General features: G+C 47.0%; 1 protein-coding gene across 1 annotated transcript in view; it reads right to left on the reverse strand.

Moving 5' to 3' along the window:
• Positions 1 to 14,613, reverse strand: part of Cpxm2 (carboxypeptidase X, M14 family member 2) — a 111,357-nt gene that overhangs the window by 7,681 nt on the left and 89,063 nt on the right. Inside the window, exons 8-11 of the mRNA XM_051145448.1 lie at positions 9,045 to 9,168; positions 6,916 to 7,112; positions 5,234 to 5,413; positions 2,270 to 2,567 (exon numbers count right to left, since the gene is read on the reverse strand). Of these exons, the coding sequence (XP_051001405.1) occupies positions 2,270 to 2,567; positions 5,234 to 5,413; positions 6,916 to 7,112; positions 9,045 to 9,168 (799 nt within the window). The remainder of the gene's footprint in view (positions 1 to 2,269; positions 2,568 to 5,233; positions 5,414 to 6,915; positions 7,113 to 9,044; positions 9,169 to 14,613) is intronic.

A 14,613-nucleotide genomic window follows, 5' to 3' on the forward strand; every position in this document is an offset into this window, starting at 1 on the left:
CAGTGGAATGGAGAACAGGACAGGATCTTGACATCATAGGGTTTCCTAGTTTTCATTGAACTTGCTGTGGTAAAATATTCTGACAAAGAGCAACTGGGAGGGCATTATCTGGCTTAGGATTCCAGGTCATAGTCCAACACAGCAGGGAGCTTGGAGTGACTAGTCATATCCACAGTCAAGAGCAGAGAGAAATAAATGCATATGCGTGCATATCTACTTGCTTGGCTATGCTCAGCTCTATTTCTTCATTTTTATTTAGCTCAGAGACATCTACCTAGGGGTGGGGTGCTGCCCACAGTGGGCTGGGTCTTTCCCACATTAATTACCAATCCATTCCCCAAACACACCCATTGTAGACAATGCCTCAGTCTCCTAAGTTGTGTCAAGTTGACAATTAAAGCCAGGCATTACGCAGGATTTCATGGTTAGCATGCCTGACAAAGGGGAGGCCATTGGAGATGGAACCTTAGGCTGAATGTTTCTGATCAGCCAGATGTGAATTACATCCGCATACACTATCTGTGTGATTCTACTATATCCTAGAGGGAAACATCAGCACCACATTTTGGGGTTCAATTTTCTAATAGAAAAGTATAGGAATTGAGGGAAAAATTATCCAGGGTCATAAATTATCTGAATGATAAAGCCAAATTTGAACTAATAGATGGGAAAGACTTCTCAATTCCATTACTGTCTTGGCAGTCTTCCCACAATCAAGGGAAACGCTGATTTGCATGATGCTGGGACCTTTGACGCTTGAAGATAAAACACGTTTCTCCAGGCTCATGTGGAGGCTGTACACAGCTGGCTCTGCCATCTGGCGCTGGTGGACACTGGGTGACTAGCCAATGGGCAGCAGATGTATGTAACTGTTTCCATGATATGGAGATCTCAGGACACCTGATCTGGGATGCAGGCTCATGGTCTCGGACATCCCCCAAGATCCCAGTGGCTCTAAGCAAAGAGCCCTAGCTTTGGTCCCAGCATGCCCTATGACTTTCTCCCATCCATGGTCCTGTGAGATCTGAGTGTCTCTGTGGCTAAGGGCAAGACCTAACACATTCCAGGTCTCCCAGTTTCTTCATAGGGTAGAGTCCCAGACATCTCCAGGCTCCCTCATTCATAAAAACGAGCAAGGCCCACCCACCACTGAGAACACAGTAGAGGGGTTAAAGGTTAGTCTTCGGGGAGAGCTGAGTGCCAATTCACTGGGATCGATTGATGACCACTATACTGCACATAATGATAAGAAGTGTGATGGCCAATCTTAGTTAACTCTACCACAGCTGGCCTCATCTAAAGCCCAAACAACTGGGCACACCTGTGAGGGATTTTCTCCACTGAATCATTTGAGCTATGAAGGCTTACCCTAAATCTGAGCCGCATCTTCTGATAGGAGCCCACATAAAAGGACATGGAAGAGGAAACCTTTGCTTTTGGCTGGTTTGCCCTCGCTCTCACTGGCAAGTGCAGCTGTCCTGTTGCAGAAGCATTCCTGCTGGTACTAGAACCTACTTCTTCAGGATTTCAACATAGACTGAAGACCAGAGGCTCTCTGGGCATACCCCAGGACTACAGCACCAGACTGGGACTCAACTACCCCCAGATTCTTGGCCTTTCTGTCGGGAGAAAGAGCTACTCAGACCACAGCCTGTAAGCCACTCTAATAAATTCGCGTGTGTGTGTGCTGCACATGTGCGAATGTACATATATATATATATATGTACACTTTATTATATATATATATATATATATATATTCATCCTATTGGTTCTGCTCTCTTAGAGAACCCTCACTAACGGGCAGCAGTGGGCATATGGAAGAGAGCCCTGGGGTCAACTCTGGACTAAAAATCTATGATTGTTAGTATTGCCAACTTGACAGGACCTGCAATCACCCCTGGGAATGTCTGTGAGAGACTTCTAGACTGAGTTAACTATGGTGAGAAGACCTAACTATGGATACCACCATGTCACAGGCTGGATTGCTGGACTGAAGAAGAAGGAAAAAGCTAACTGAACATCGGTATCCATCTCTCTCTACTTCCTGACTATGCATGCAGTGTGACCAGATGGCTCATATTCCTGCCATACTGGACTGCACCCTCAACTATGAGCCAACATACCCCCCACAACACACACACACACACACACACACACACACACACCCCACATACGTTAAGTTGCTTTTGTCAGATATTTCATCACAGCAACAGGCAAAGTAACTAATGCATCATCCGTGGTCACTGGGGACCTGATTTGAGACTTACTTCCAGCTACGGTGTGCCAGGAAGCCCCATTGACGGTGCCATCCTCCTTCTGAAAATCTTCTGTGTGGCACACTCGCCTCCTGGCATCTGTCATGAGGCGATGAGTGGAGGCGTAGGAGTATGCCAGCCAGCGGAACACGTGGTCATCAGGGGTTGGGGTGTGCTCCTGGGTCTTCCACAGAGACCGCACCATGTCGTAGGGGTATGCCACCACCAGCTCACCTCCCTGTAGGTTGCCTCCCAGCACAAAGGGGATCTTATCCATCCAGGCAATGACAGCTCTGGTCTCCATGGCCACCTAAGGGCGTACATATTTAACAAAGAGAAGGAAGTTGTTTCAATGCCCTAGCTTTCAAAAAAAGGGAAATGTTTGAAAAATTGGGAACTTTATGAAGCAATCTCAGCAGTATTCCAAATCTCAAACTGTGCCCTGGGAAACTGGACTTCTTTAAAGCAATGGATAAAAAAAGGAAAGCCAGAGAAATGTCCAGTTTCCACAGCAGGACATTCTAGTAAATACTGAAGAGGCATTATGGTAACATCATCCTGTGATTCCATTGAACTCCTGGGTTAGGAGTGTTCACCACCAACTACAGACAGCCTGAGGAAGACACACAGCCAGTAGCATGTCTCCAGATGAAAGGTACACAGTCCAAAACCAGAAGCCTCAGCTGGACCATGCTTCTAGCCAAGGCGTCAGCTGACTTTTCCTGAAAATTGCCAGACAGTGAATACCTGGGGCTTTGCAGGCCAGGCAGGCTCTGCCACAGCTACCCAACTGTGTTTCGGTAGCAAAGAAACACTGCGTACAAAATGCAAACGTGCACCAGTCCATGCCACTCGGGAAAGCGGGCCTGCATGGGCTGTAGTTTGTGGAACTCTGCTCTGTCTAGTCTGAGTCAGTCACAAAGTCACTCTCAGTTTCCGGAAGATAGAGAAGGCTGTGACATCACAGGAACATATCTCCAGCTCCCAGAGACAACAAACTGAGCTGTTCGTGCACAACTAAGGGCGATGCAAGAAGATGAGCAAGGCAGGGAAGAAGAGGAAGTGATGGCGGGCAGCCTGTTAAAGGAGACATAAAATAACGTATAAAGCAGTAGAAAGGACTGGGCTTCATTTGAACCTAGGTTTAAGCAAATGGGGTTTTGGGGGTGAAGTAGGAAAAGGGAATTGAGTGGGGAGACTGGTATAAGAAATGAAATGGGAACTTTGACTGGATACTTTGCAATATCAAAGTCGGGGGGAAGCAAATTTGGGGCCAAGGAGGACTCGGTGGGAAAAACTGCTTGCCTCACAAGCCTGATGACTGGAGTTCAATTCTCAGAACCTACTTAAAACCCAGATGTGGTAACACACATCTGTCGTCAGCTTACATAGCGATAGGAGGCAGGGACAAGAGACTTACTGAGAAACTCACTGGCCAGTGAGCCTGGGGTGTGCCAGTGTGATGGACAGCAAGAAAGATCCAGTCTAAATAAAGTGGGAGGAGAGAACTGACTCCCGAAAGCTGCCATCTGACCCCCAGAGGTGTACCACAGCATGCATGCCCCCATGCTCACACATGTACTGGAGCTCACACACAGGAAAAAAAAAAAAAACTGGAAGAGAAATGACACCGTAATATAAGAATAGTAGAATCTGTGGATTTAAAGGACAGTTCCCTGTAGTTTAGAGATGCGTCTTCAAACGTTTGCAAATAAAGTGACACGATGGCATGTCTACTTTAGTAAGAGGGAAGAAGAAGAGGCATGGATTGGCACATGCTAGTGCTGACATGTGTGCCTCAGAGTCCTCTACGGCTTCCTTCACTTGTGCGCATTTGACTTTTTCTGGGGAAAAAGTTTTAAAAATGAAAACTGCGAATGCAAGGCTACACAGAGAAACCCTGTCTCAAAAAAACAAAAACCAAAAAAAAAAAAAAAAAAAGGATTAAATTAAAAGGTAGACATGGTTACACCAGATTATAATAATAATTATAGATCAATTATAATAAATGACTGATTGTCACATGAAGATAATTTCAGCAAGACAAAGTTGATGACAACAGGGAAACTCTGGGAACCAGTTACTATGCAGATGCTGACTCGGGGTGCAATGCGCTTCATTAAACTTGATTCTGGCTTTTAAGTACAGCATAGGCCCTGGGTCAGGTTAATCATGGAACGCAGCTCCCCACACAGGCCATTCTGGGAACCCACGTTTCAACCCAAGACCCAAGTCTCAGAAGCAGTTGCTATGCACCTGTGTGATTTCAGCCCCCTCACACACCCCATTGCTTCCCATCAGAAAAAGCTCCCTAGCCTAAAGGGGGCAGGTCTCATTTCACCTCTGTATTGTTTTAACTGCACATGAAAATATAGTTTGTTTTTACTTGTCTCAATTTTTTGGACCCAGTTCATGCTCCTGAGACTCATTCCTGACTTTGATGAGCTCTGTGGTTCCGTCTTTTCCACTTTAAGGCGAAGAGATCGTTTATCTACACATGTGATGATGACATTAAGCAATCAGTCTTTCCCTATAAGGAGCCATGTGCTTTGAACTCTCTTGTACTGTGTGCTGGTATGCACATCTCCAAAAGGGAAATGGCCGCATGTGACCAGAACTCACCTTGTGTATGTCATCAGAAGTGGCACTGCCTACGTACCTAGCAATTAGTGAAAGCTGAAGACAATGTCAAGAGAGCATGATTGACATGGATGAGGGTAATGATAGTTTAAAAAAAAAAAAACATGCATTCTGGGTGCAATTATTTTGTTTCTTTATAACTCTGTAGTTATAAAGACCTGATACCATCTTGAAAGGTAGTGAGGACCTAGCCCTGTCCCCTACTATCAGAGAAGATAAGAAAAGAAAGATGTCTTTGTCTTGTTATTCTATGTCACATCCTCTGAAGGTACCAACAGACATCCTTTGGCCCGCCTCTGCCCCACAAATGAGAGAGAATTTTTTTTTTTCACTCACTGTGGCATTCTCAGACAGGAACCACTCGGGGATGGTAATGAAGTGATTGGGAGCTTTTCTTGGAGCGGTCTGCCGGTCCTCTGCCTCCCAGAGCAGCGTGTTCAAATCTGGAAAGTTGTTGTTGATATCAATCCCATCGTGGGTCCAGCGTCCCAGGGACCAGCCTCCCAACTCGGAACCCTGGAGAAGAGTCAGAGTGGGAAGAACTCTCAGATTGCAAGAGAATTAGGGACGAGTAACGTGTCTGTGCACCCTGTGTGCTTCTCTGGGCCTCTGAATGCTCTTGGTCCCAGAAATAACATCACAGGAGAATATAGAAAAAGCTGCTACTAACATCCGATAAGCCATAGACAACACAGTCACCTCACTCCAAAGACAGTCACCCAGAGGACCACTCGTGACATATGGCCAAGCTCAAAAGTCTTAGATCTCTTCTCATACCTCGCCCTTGGCCCTCCCTCCATTGCTTGGCTGGACCAATGAAAAGGAAGAAGTCTTGGACAGGAGCACTGTGGTATCACCTACTGCCAGTGCAGTACCAATGTAACCCCACCCCCAACACCTCGCCCGGAATCCTGATCTTAGTGTTGTGTCTGTGACCATACACCCTGAAGGTGCCCAGTCTTGTCTAATCTTGGCTAAGCATGGCTGGTTAGTACTTGGACGGGACTTATCGTTATGACTAACCAAGTATTTGTACCAGAACCAACAAACACAACTAAATGCTGTACTTTAAAGCTTGTATTTGGCAGACAGCTCTATTTAGATGGTGCTCTATTTTATTACAAATATTATGAAATATCACTATTGATTCAAGAAGTGGTTTAATGCAATTATACACAGGTGTGTATTTTATACACACCTATGACACATATACAAATTCCGTATGATATTTAGAATACAAAATATAAGCACTGTATCAAAATAGTCAAAACAGTTATCACTAGGGGCCAGGTGAGAGTGTTAGATTATGGAGATATATATATATCATGCCCCAAAAGTGCTCAGCCAACCGGAGGTTCTACTGCCATGGGTATGTAACAATAGCACTGCTCATATGGACACTCTCCAACTTGTGAACATATACCTCTCTCATGGTTACCATCAGTTTCAATTCCTGTGTTGTATCCCTCAGACACCTTGGGGATGCAAAGAAACAAACAGCTCCTATAGGCAAAGGCTGCAGCTTCAGCAAAGAGGCACTCAGGAAGAAGGCAGAAGTGGCTGGGGAGATGGCTCGGTTGATAAAGTACTTGCTGAGCAAACATGAACTTCGATCCCCAGCACCCAGGTAAAAAGCTAGGTGCAACAGTGTGTGCCTGTAATCCCAGGACTAGGGAGGGAGACCCGGGTAGACAGATCCCTAGCACGCCATGGCCTGCTGCTGGTCTAGCTGAATCAGCGAGTTAGAAGTTCAGCAAGAGACCTTATGTCAAGAATTCAAGTGCAGAAGCTATTGAGAAAGATCCACCATGTCAACCTCAGGGCCCCCCACATGCACGCATACACACATGTACATGTACCCCCCACATTCACACGCACACGTAAATACCTACACACACCCATCACCCACTTCAAAAACTAAGAGAGGGAGAAAATAAGGCTCCCGTGAAACTGGGCTAAGCACACCCTGGAATTAGGATGCGGTGTTTGTTTCAGATGAAGGGCCAGGAGACACTTACTCCTTCGGAGGCCTTCTCATAGCCATCTGGGTTGAGGGAGGGCAGAATGTGGATCCGTGTCTCTTCCACCAAGCGGACGATGCGCGTGTTCTGTGCCAAATACTCCTGGCAGAGGAACTGCAGCAGCAGCAGCAGCAGCTCTCGGCCCAGGACCTCGTTGCCGTGGGCCCCCGCAATGTAATGGAACTCAGGCTCACCTTGACAGAGACAGACACACAGGCTCCTGCAGGCATCCACATGGGGCCTGGCGAGGTTTGGAAGGACACAAACAACCTTACAGCCATACTTTTTTTTTCTTCCCAATAAGCCTCCAAATTTACGTTGGGATAATTTATTTTAGACCCAACTGCTCAAGCAGGTAAAAGGAAAACAAAAACCATAGACAGCAAGCGTAAACAACTAGAGCCATGGAGTATGTGTTCTTGGCAAGGACAGACCAAATATTTCAGTGCTTACGATTGCAAACTACACCAATGGACAGCCATTGCTTTTCTCGTCTACAGTGCAGGCTTTCTCTGGGAACTTCTTGTCGTATTTTGCAAGGAGCCAAAGATGAGTGAATACATGAAGAAAATAGTCTCAAAGGGAATCAGCAAGGACACACTTTGGTTCATGGTCTGAATGTTTCCTCTCCTCCAAAATTTAGCTCCCTACTGAGAGGTGCTATGGATGTGTGTGTGTGTTTGTGTGTCTGTGTGTCTGTGTCTGTATGTATGTGCAGTGAGTGTGTGTGTGTGAGCGTATGCGCATGTGTGTCTGTATGTGTGTGAGTGTGTGTACGTGTGTATGTGTGTGCGTATGTGTCTGTGTGTGTGTCTGAATGTGTGTGTAGTGAGTATGTGTGTGTGTAAAATTCATGTTGAAGTCAAGACTCTGGGAAAATATGAAGAGGTGGGGCCTTCAAAGGGGATGAAGGATTAGCATCCTCGTAGAATGGTTTATGAGAATGTAGCCTTTCCATCTCCCTGTATCGTGCAAGGGTAGGGCAGAAAACAGGCCCTTGCCAGACTCCAGATGTGCTGGCATCTTGATCTTGACCTCCACCACCACAGGAAATAAATTGCTGTTGTACATGAATGATGTAGTCTTGGCTATTTTGTTATAGCAGCTGACAGACTCAGACCACCCTGCTGGGTGTGGCTTATCATACTTCTTCTGCTCCTTGTCAAGCCACTGTGTGTGAGGAAACATGATTTTATCCGCAGCTAAGGCCTTTGCCCCCTGAGAGAAACTCCTGAGACACGAGGCACGGAAGAACCATAAAGTTGAATGAGTCAGACATAGCTTTGCACCTAAATTTCAGTGGACTTTGGCCAGTCTGACCAACAAGAAAACCAGAGGCCACACAGCCTGCAGGGACTTGGAGTGGTGACAAGTAGAGAGAAAATAAGTAACGACAGCAGAATTTAAAGACAATGCAGACGTTCTCCAGAAAGGAGGGAGCCCCTGTCATCTGAGCCATTTGTGAATCAGAGGGTACAGAATCAGTCTTCTCTCCAGCCATTTTCTCCTTCGTCTCTCTTGTGATTGGCTTCAGAAGCAGAGAGCACAGCTCTTCTAAGATATGAGGGGCACAGAACCAAAATCCACTTGTCTGTGTGAAATGGCTCATGCCCAGAATCATAAGCACTGTCATGTGGGGTGTGAGGAGATGCCTTCAAGTTTGGTAAGAAGCTACTGAAGATGGGGCACCATCTCCTTGCTTGGGGGAGCTGACATAGTTATCACCAGCTGTCAACAGGACACAAGCCCAGTCACCTGAGAGGAAGGAACCTCAGCCAAAGAAGTGCCACATCATATTGGCCTGTGGTGGTGGCTGTAGCTGGGAGGTTATTTTCTTATTTGTTGATTGATAACGGAGGGCACAGCCCACTGTGATGCACCACCCCTAGGCTGGTGGTGCTGGGCCGGGTTAAAAAGACAACTGAGAAAGGCGATAAGCAGAATTCTTCCAGGGCCTCGGCTTCAGTTCCTGCCTCTGACTCCTGCCTGAGCTCCCTCCCTGGTTTCCTTTGATGGTGATGGCTTATTATTTATAAGCTGAAATCGACCCTTTCCTTCCAAGCCGCTTTTGGTTATGGTGTTTGTTACAGCAACAGAGAGCCAACGGAGACGGAAACCTTTCTCACCAACTTCGTGCTCCCCAGGATGGTCAGAGATTTCCACAGCATACAACTTCAGGCCCTGGTGGCTCTTGCCGATGTTGTAAATCCTGGTGATGTTGGGGCACATTTCATTCACGAGCTTCATCAACTGAAAGACAGAGTGAATGAAAGATTGTGAGTCTGGATGCTGCACACTAAGAAGGCAGTGCTCCCCAAAAGAAATCTGTCTCCACAGCCTCCCACTCCAGGGATCCTCTCCTCTTACCTCTGTCTAGAACACCTTCTCTGGTCCCTTATTTCCTAGGATAATACCCACCTTTCCAGCCAGAACCAATCCTTGGCCATCTTCTGTAAGCAGAAGCTCTTGGCCATTGCCTGCCCTGGCCCTGTACTCACAACATACTTGATTATTAAAGTTACAGTCTCTTGCAACAGACTGAATGTCTGTCCTGCAGCTGAAATCTAATCAAGGCAATAGTATCAAAAGCGGAAGTGTCGAGTTCAGCAAGATCGCTCAGTGGGTAAGAAACCCTGAAAACCTGATGGCCTGAGTTCTGTCCCTGGGACCCACGTAATGGAAGGAGTCGTCCAATGGAAGTGTGCACACAGATGCACACATGTGCCCATATCCCAGCACACCTAATAGATATAAATGTAATAAAATGTTCTTTTATAAAACTATGTGAAGCACTGGATAGTGATTATGCCACATGGGTGGAGACTTTGGAAACAGATTAGGACCCTTTATAAAAGACAAAGGACGTGTGCTTGCCATATGCATAGAGCTGTGGAAAGGCCACACATGCATATGAACTAGTGGGTGAGGCCTCGGCAGACATTACAGCTGCCAGCACCTGGAGCCTGTTGTCAGCCTCTAGAACTACAAACAAAGCACTTCCATGTCCACTCATCAGCGACTTGATGGCGTTTCTGCTCCGATATCTTCAACAGAGCAAGGCATCTTCCTAGGTTGGGATTTTCACTTGTCTCAGATGTGATGTGTGGTTATTGCCCCCAGGCTGTTGTCACCACATCCTCGGCTACAGTCAGCACCTTCCTGGTTCTCACCGTAGTTTCCATCGCTCTGAAAATCAGTCTCTTTGGAGGCCAAGTTGCACAAATACAGAGTATTGGATGTTAAGGTTTTTATCATCACTGCACACCTGAAGTACAGAGCAGCGTGAAGGAGGCACGGGATGATCCAGTTCGTGAGTGCTAAGTGAGGACCACCTGGAAGGGCTGTGGATACAAACCTCACAGGGCCAAATGGTGAGCAAAGCAGGCTGCAGTGGGCAATGACGCTGCCTGCAGTGGTCTAGATTTTAAGATCAGCTCTGGGATGTGAGAGTGACGTGAGCTATCGGGAAAGATAGTGAGGGCTCCACGAGGAGACAAGGCTTCTGGTGGATAGTGGTGTGTGGAGGACCAGAGACATTCTCTTCCCAGGGTTGCCTTGCCTCCCATCCCTGACTGGATCCTGTGAGCACTGCCTTGTGGGGTGAAAGGTGTTTTGCAATCCCCAGGGCACCATGCCCTGAGTTGAAGAACACTGTTTCCCCTCTCTATCCACTGAGGATTCCACTCTCCACCAGGCACCATACAGAGAGTGAATGCTGGAGAACCCAGGACCATGTGTCAAGAACAGAAGGGATGCTCAGGCACTTTCAGAGCAGAGGAAGATGATCCTGGCAAGGGTGATGGGCAGGCAGTACCCATTAGAAGGGCACTGCCACTCTGAAGTACGAGTCAGAAGTGCATGTGCCTATTTCTCCTTCTGCAGCCTGAAAGATGGCCACGGTACACTTGCCTGGAGGCCCTCCCATGCAGACAAGGATCCCACAGGTCCTGATTGGCAGGTAAGCCACTGTCTCAGGTTCAGACTAAAGATCAGCTTTCAGGAAGACCTAGGTAGGTCACTGCTACCCAGCAACAGCTATAAGCTTCAAGCACAGACCCGGCTCTCCTTTTCTGTTACCCTTTATCTTCAGTGCAGCCAGCACTAAAGAGCTCAGCCTACACACAGGAGGAAGACTAATAGCATCCTCCCCTGGATGCACATTTAACAATGGCTACAAGAAGCCACATGGGCTACAAATCTTTAGAATCCCCTTTCCTCTGTATTCTGCCCTCCACTGCAGTATTTTTCTCCCAACCCTGCTTTCTCTGCAATGACTGGTGTTCAATAAACTGCATGTCGCTGGATTATTGTACCAACATCAATTTTCCCTGAGCATCATCAGGGAGGAATCCCCTTACTTAAATATAACTCCTTCATGTGAGAGAATGTAACTGGTCCCGAAAAGGGTGAGACATTCTGTTTATGGTGTCCTGGTCAGTGATGGCTAACCTTTTTTTTTTTTTCAATTAATTTATTCTTATTACATCTCAATGGTTATCCCATCCCTTGTATCCTCACATTCCACCCTCCCTCCCATTTCCCCCTTACTCCCCTCCCATATGACTGTGACTGAGGGGGACTTCCTCCCCCTTTATATGCTCATAGGGTATCAAGTCTCTTCTTGGTAGCCTGCTATCCTTCCTCTGAGTGCCACCAGGCCTCCCCGTCCAAGGGACATACCTCGGAACTGCCTCCATCAAACTGGTCTGTGAACATATATATGAGGCCCTTTCCTGAGTGCTAGTTTATGTAGGATGGCCTGGCTATCCCTGGGCAGATGATCCAGGGGTGTATAAAGTAGCTGGGCAAGCCAGGAGAGCAGGCCAGTAAGCAAGCAGTTCCTCCTTATTTTCTGCTATAGTTGCTGCCTCCGGGTTTTTGCCCTGACTTCTCTGGATGTTTCCTCTCCAAGTTGCTTATGGTTGTGATATTTATCTCAGCAACAAAAACCAAGTCAGGATAAGGTCTTTGAGTCCTGATGGTAAACAGAGTAAGGAGTAGGGTTTCCTTGGGACCCAGAGCACACATCCTCAACAGGGCTAAGGAAACTGGTTCTGAGAGTCTAAAACATCTTAAATATCATGGTGCATCTGGCTCCTTAAAGCTCAACCCCACTGGAAAAAAATCTTAGTTATTAAAATTTGATACAATGGAGAAGAAAGCAACTAAGGGAAGAATGTTGAGATGGCTCCTTGTATGGGGAGGGGAAGTGGCACAATAGAGAACAGCAGCGGTTTGCTGGACTCATTCACCTCTGAAATAGGAAAGTACATGCCCATCTGAGTATCTGTTGAAGTCTGGGCTTCTCCCCGCCCCCCCCCACCCCTGCCCGCTGAAGAAGATAGAATAACAAGATGCTTTTCTAGTAATCCAAATTTCGGTAATGTATCTGAAGGAGGCTGTTCGCGAAGAATGCTAAAATTATACACATGATGACACTCGTTGTAGCATGTTTCCTACTTTGGCACAGTCATTAAAAATTGGGAGGTTTCCAAATGCTTCAGAGCAGGGGGAAAGCTGCTAAACCACAGTGCATTCGTTCACCAGCCCGTGTGGCAGCTCTGGAGACAGCAGGGGAGGAGGGGATCTCACAGGACCAATGCTGTGAGATATGGGCAAAGGCAGAGCTCTGTTCTCATCACAGCCATGCAGACCCTGTGACTAGGAGTCCATGCACCATCGGGATGGAAACCTGCAGCTGTAGCTTGAGTGTGCGTGTTTCCCAAATTCACACGATGGAATTCAAGAGTCAATTCTATAATGTGCAGGGGTGGGGACTTTTCCGGGGGGGGGGGGATGATTAACTCACAGAGGGTATGCCCTTACCAGTGGAATCAGTATCCTTATGAAAGAGTAAAGGAAACTAGGCAGGCCATTTTGTCTTTGAATCTTCTGCACAACAACCCAGAAACAAGGCACCATATTGAGAGTAGAGTAGCCCTCGCTAGACACAGATTCTAACACACCAGATTCTAACACACCTGATTCTAACACACCAGTGCCAAGAACTATGCAAAACCAACTCCTGTTGTTTAGAAATCACTCGTTCTCTGGGCCTTTATTAATCTGTGAATAGACCAAGACAAGGGAGATGTGAAAATTGCTGAATCACCAGTACAGTGAGGCTATGGAGAGCTCTTTAGACTTAGGTTTCTCTGTTGATATATGAATGCTTGTCCAGTGAATGGAACTGTTTCTTAAAAACTTGTTCAAAGCAGCAGATAAAAAGTTTTCTTCTATCATCTTTCTCGAGAGCCTACCTCTAATCCAGTGAAAAAGGAATTCCCAAAGGAAGGACGAGGGAATCCCCAGTGAGGGGCGTCCATGGGTCAGAACGTTAGCTATCTGGACTCCCAGGGCACTGTTTTGTCCTGTTTCCCTGCCATCATCACATTTCCTCACACTCAGGCTGACCTGTCACAGAGCATATTGGCAGACTCAGCTAATTTCCCTCACAACCCAATGTCCCTGGCTATCCTCAGCCACCCGCCACATCAGTCCTGCCAGCCAGCTGCCCGCCAACTTCTGTCTCACTCCCTAACTGCTATCTACCTGCACTGTATTAAATAGCAGCCAAGCTGCATGTGTCTCCTGAACAAACACCTGGGGCCCAGCTCTATCACGGCTCAAATCAAAGACACCTTCCTGGGAAACCAACTCCATTCCTACCTGGGAAAGGCAAGCCATTCCCAGCGAGAGCATGCCACACCCTACCTCAAATATCCTCTGACAGATGGCTCAGGTCAACTATCTCCCTCAGAAGCGCCTCTCCACTCACCCTTCCCCACCCAAAAGCTCCTTTTCCAGGAGCTGTGGCAGGGCTCACCAGCCTTCCCTCCACATGGGGAAGGAGCACAGCTTACTTGGGACCTATCTTTTCCCAGCACCCAACCAAAACTCCTACTTCTGCCCCTTTATCCTTGCTGGCCTCTTTGTATAGACCCCCCAGACCCTGAGTCTTCTTCCCTTCCTACCTGCTAAAGCCTGCCAATGATCCAGATATCAACTGGTCCCAGCTACATCCAAAGCTTCTCCTAGCCACGAGCAAGCAAACTCACCTGTCCCTGTCCCGTTTGTCATGACTGTAACAAGGACATTAAGCATATGTATGTTAAATTTCACATTATACACATATGATGAGTGATAGGGACATTGCTCCCATCATTCCAAGCTAGGAGGTGAGAAATGTATATTTAAACCAGTAACCAGGAATTTATAACTATATATACATACCAGGAAAGACATAATGTTCTCTTGGCACAATTCTCTCTGCCTCGAAGTACGAATGTTTGGGTTGACTTCCCCTTCCTCTCTGCCTTCCCCACCTCTTGCCCCCTCCCTCTGCCTAGAACACGAGCCATGTAACTCGGTGCTCAAAAGTCATATGCTGGATAGGAGTCATGTACAGTCTCACCGCTATCCTCTCAGAGTGGAATAAGCATCCCCATTTGTTTTGCTTCCTTCTCCTTGCTGCCTCTCATTTTATTGTTGGCTATAAATGTCTCTTTCAGTAGTAGGCTAAGCCAACTGTTTTCCCCAAGGTAGAAATATTTCTACAGGCCACCTAGAAGACTCCATCTAGGGAGAGGGATAGCAATTCCGTCTTTTCACCCAACCCCAGGAACTAGCAGCCTACATGGCAACAGCTTCTGCCTGCTAACTTAACTGGGACTGAAAAACGCCGTCCCTGGACAG

The sequence above is a fragment of the Acomys russatus genome, chromosome 5 (genome assembly GCF_903995435.1).
Source record: "Acomys russatus chromosome 5, mAcoRus1.1, whole genome shotgun sequence".
Classification (NCBI taxonomy): domain Eukaryota; kingdom Metazoa; phylum Chordata; class Mammalia; order Rodentia; family Muridae; genus Acomys; species Acomys russatus.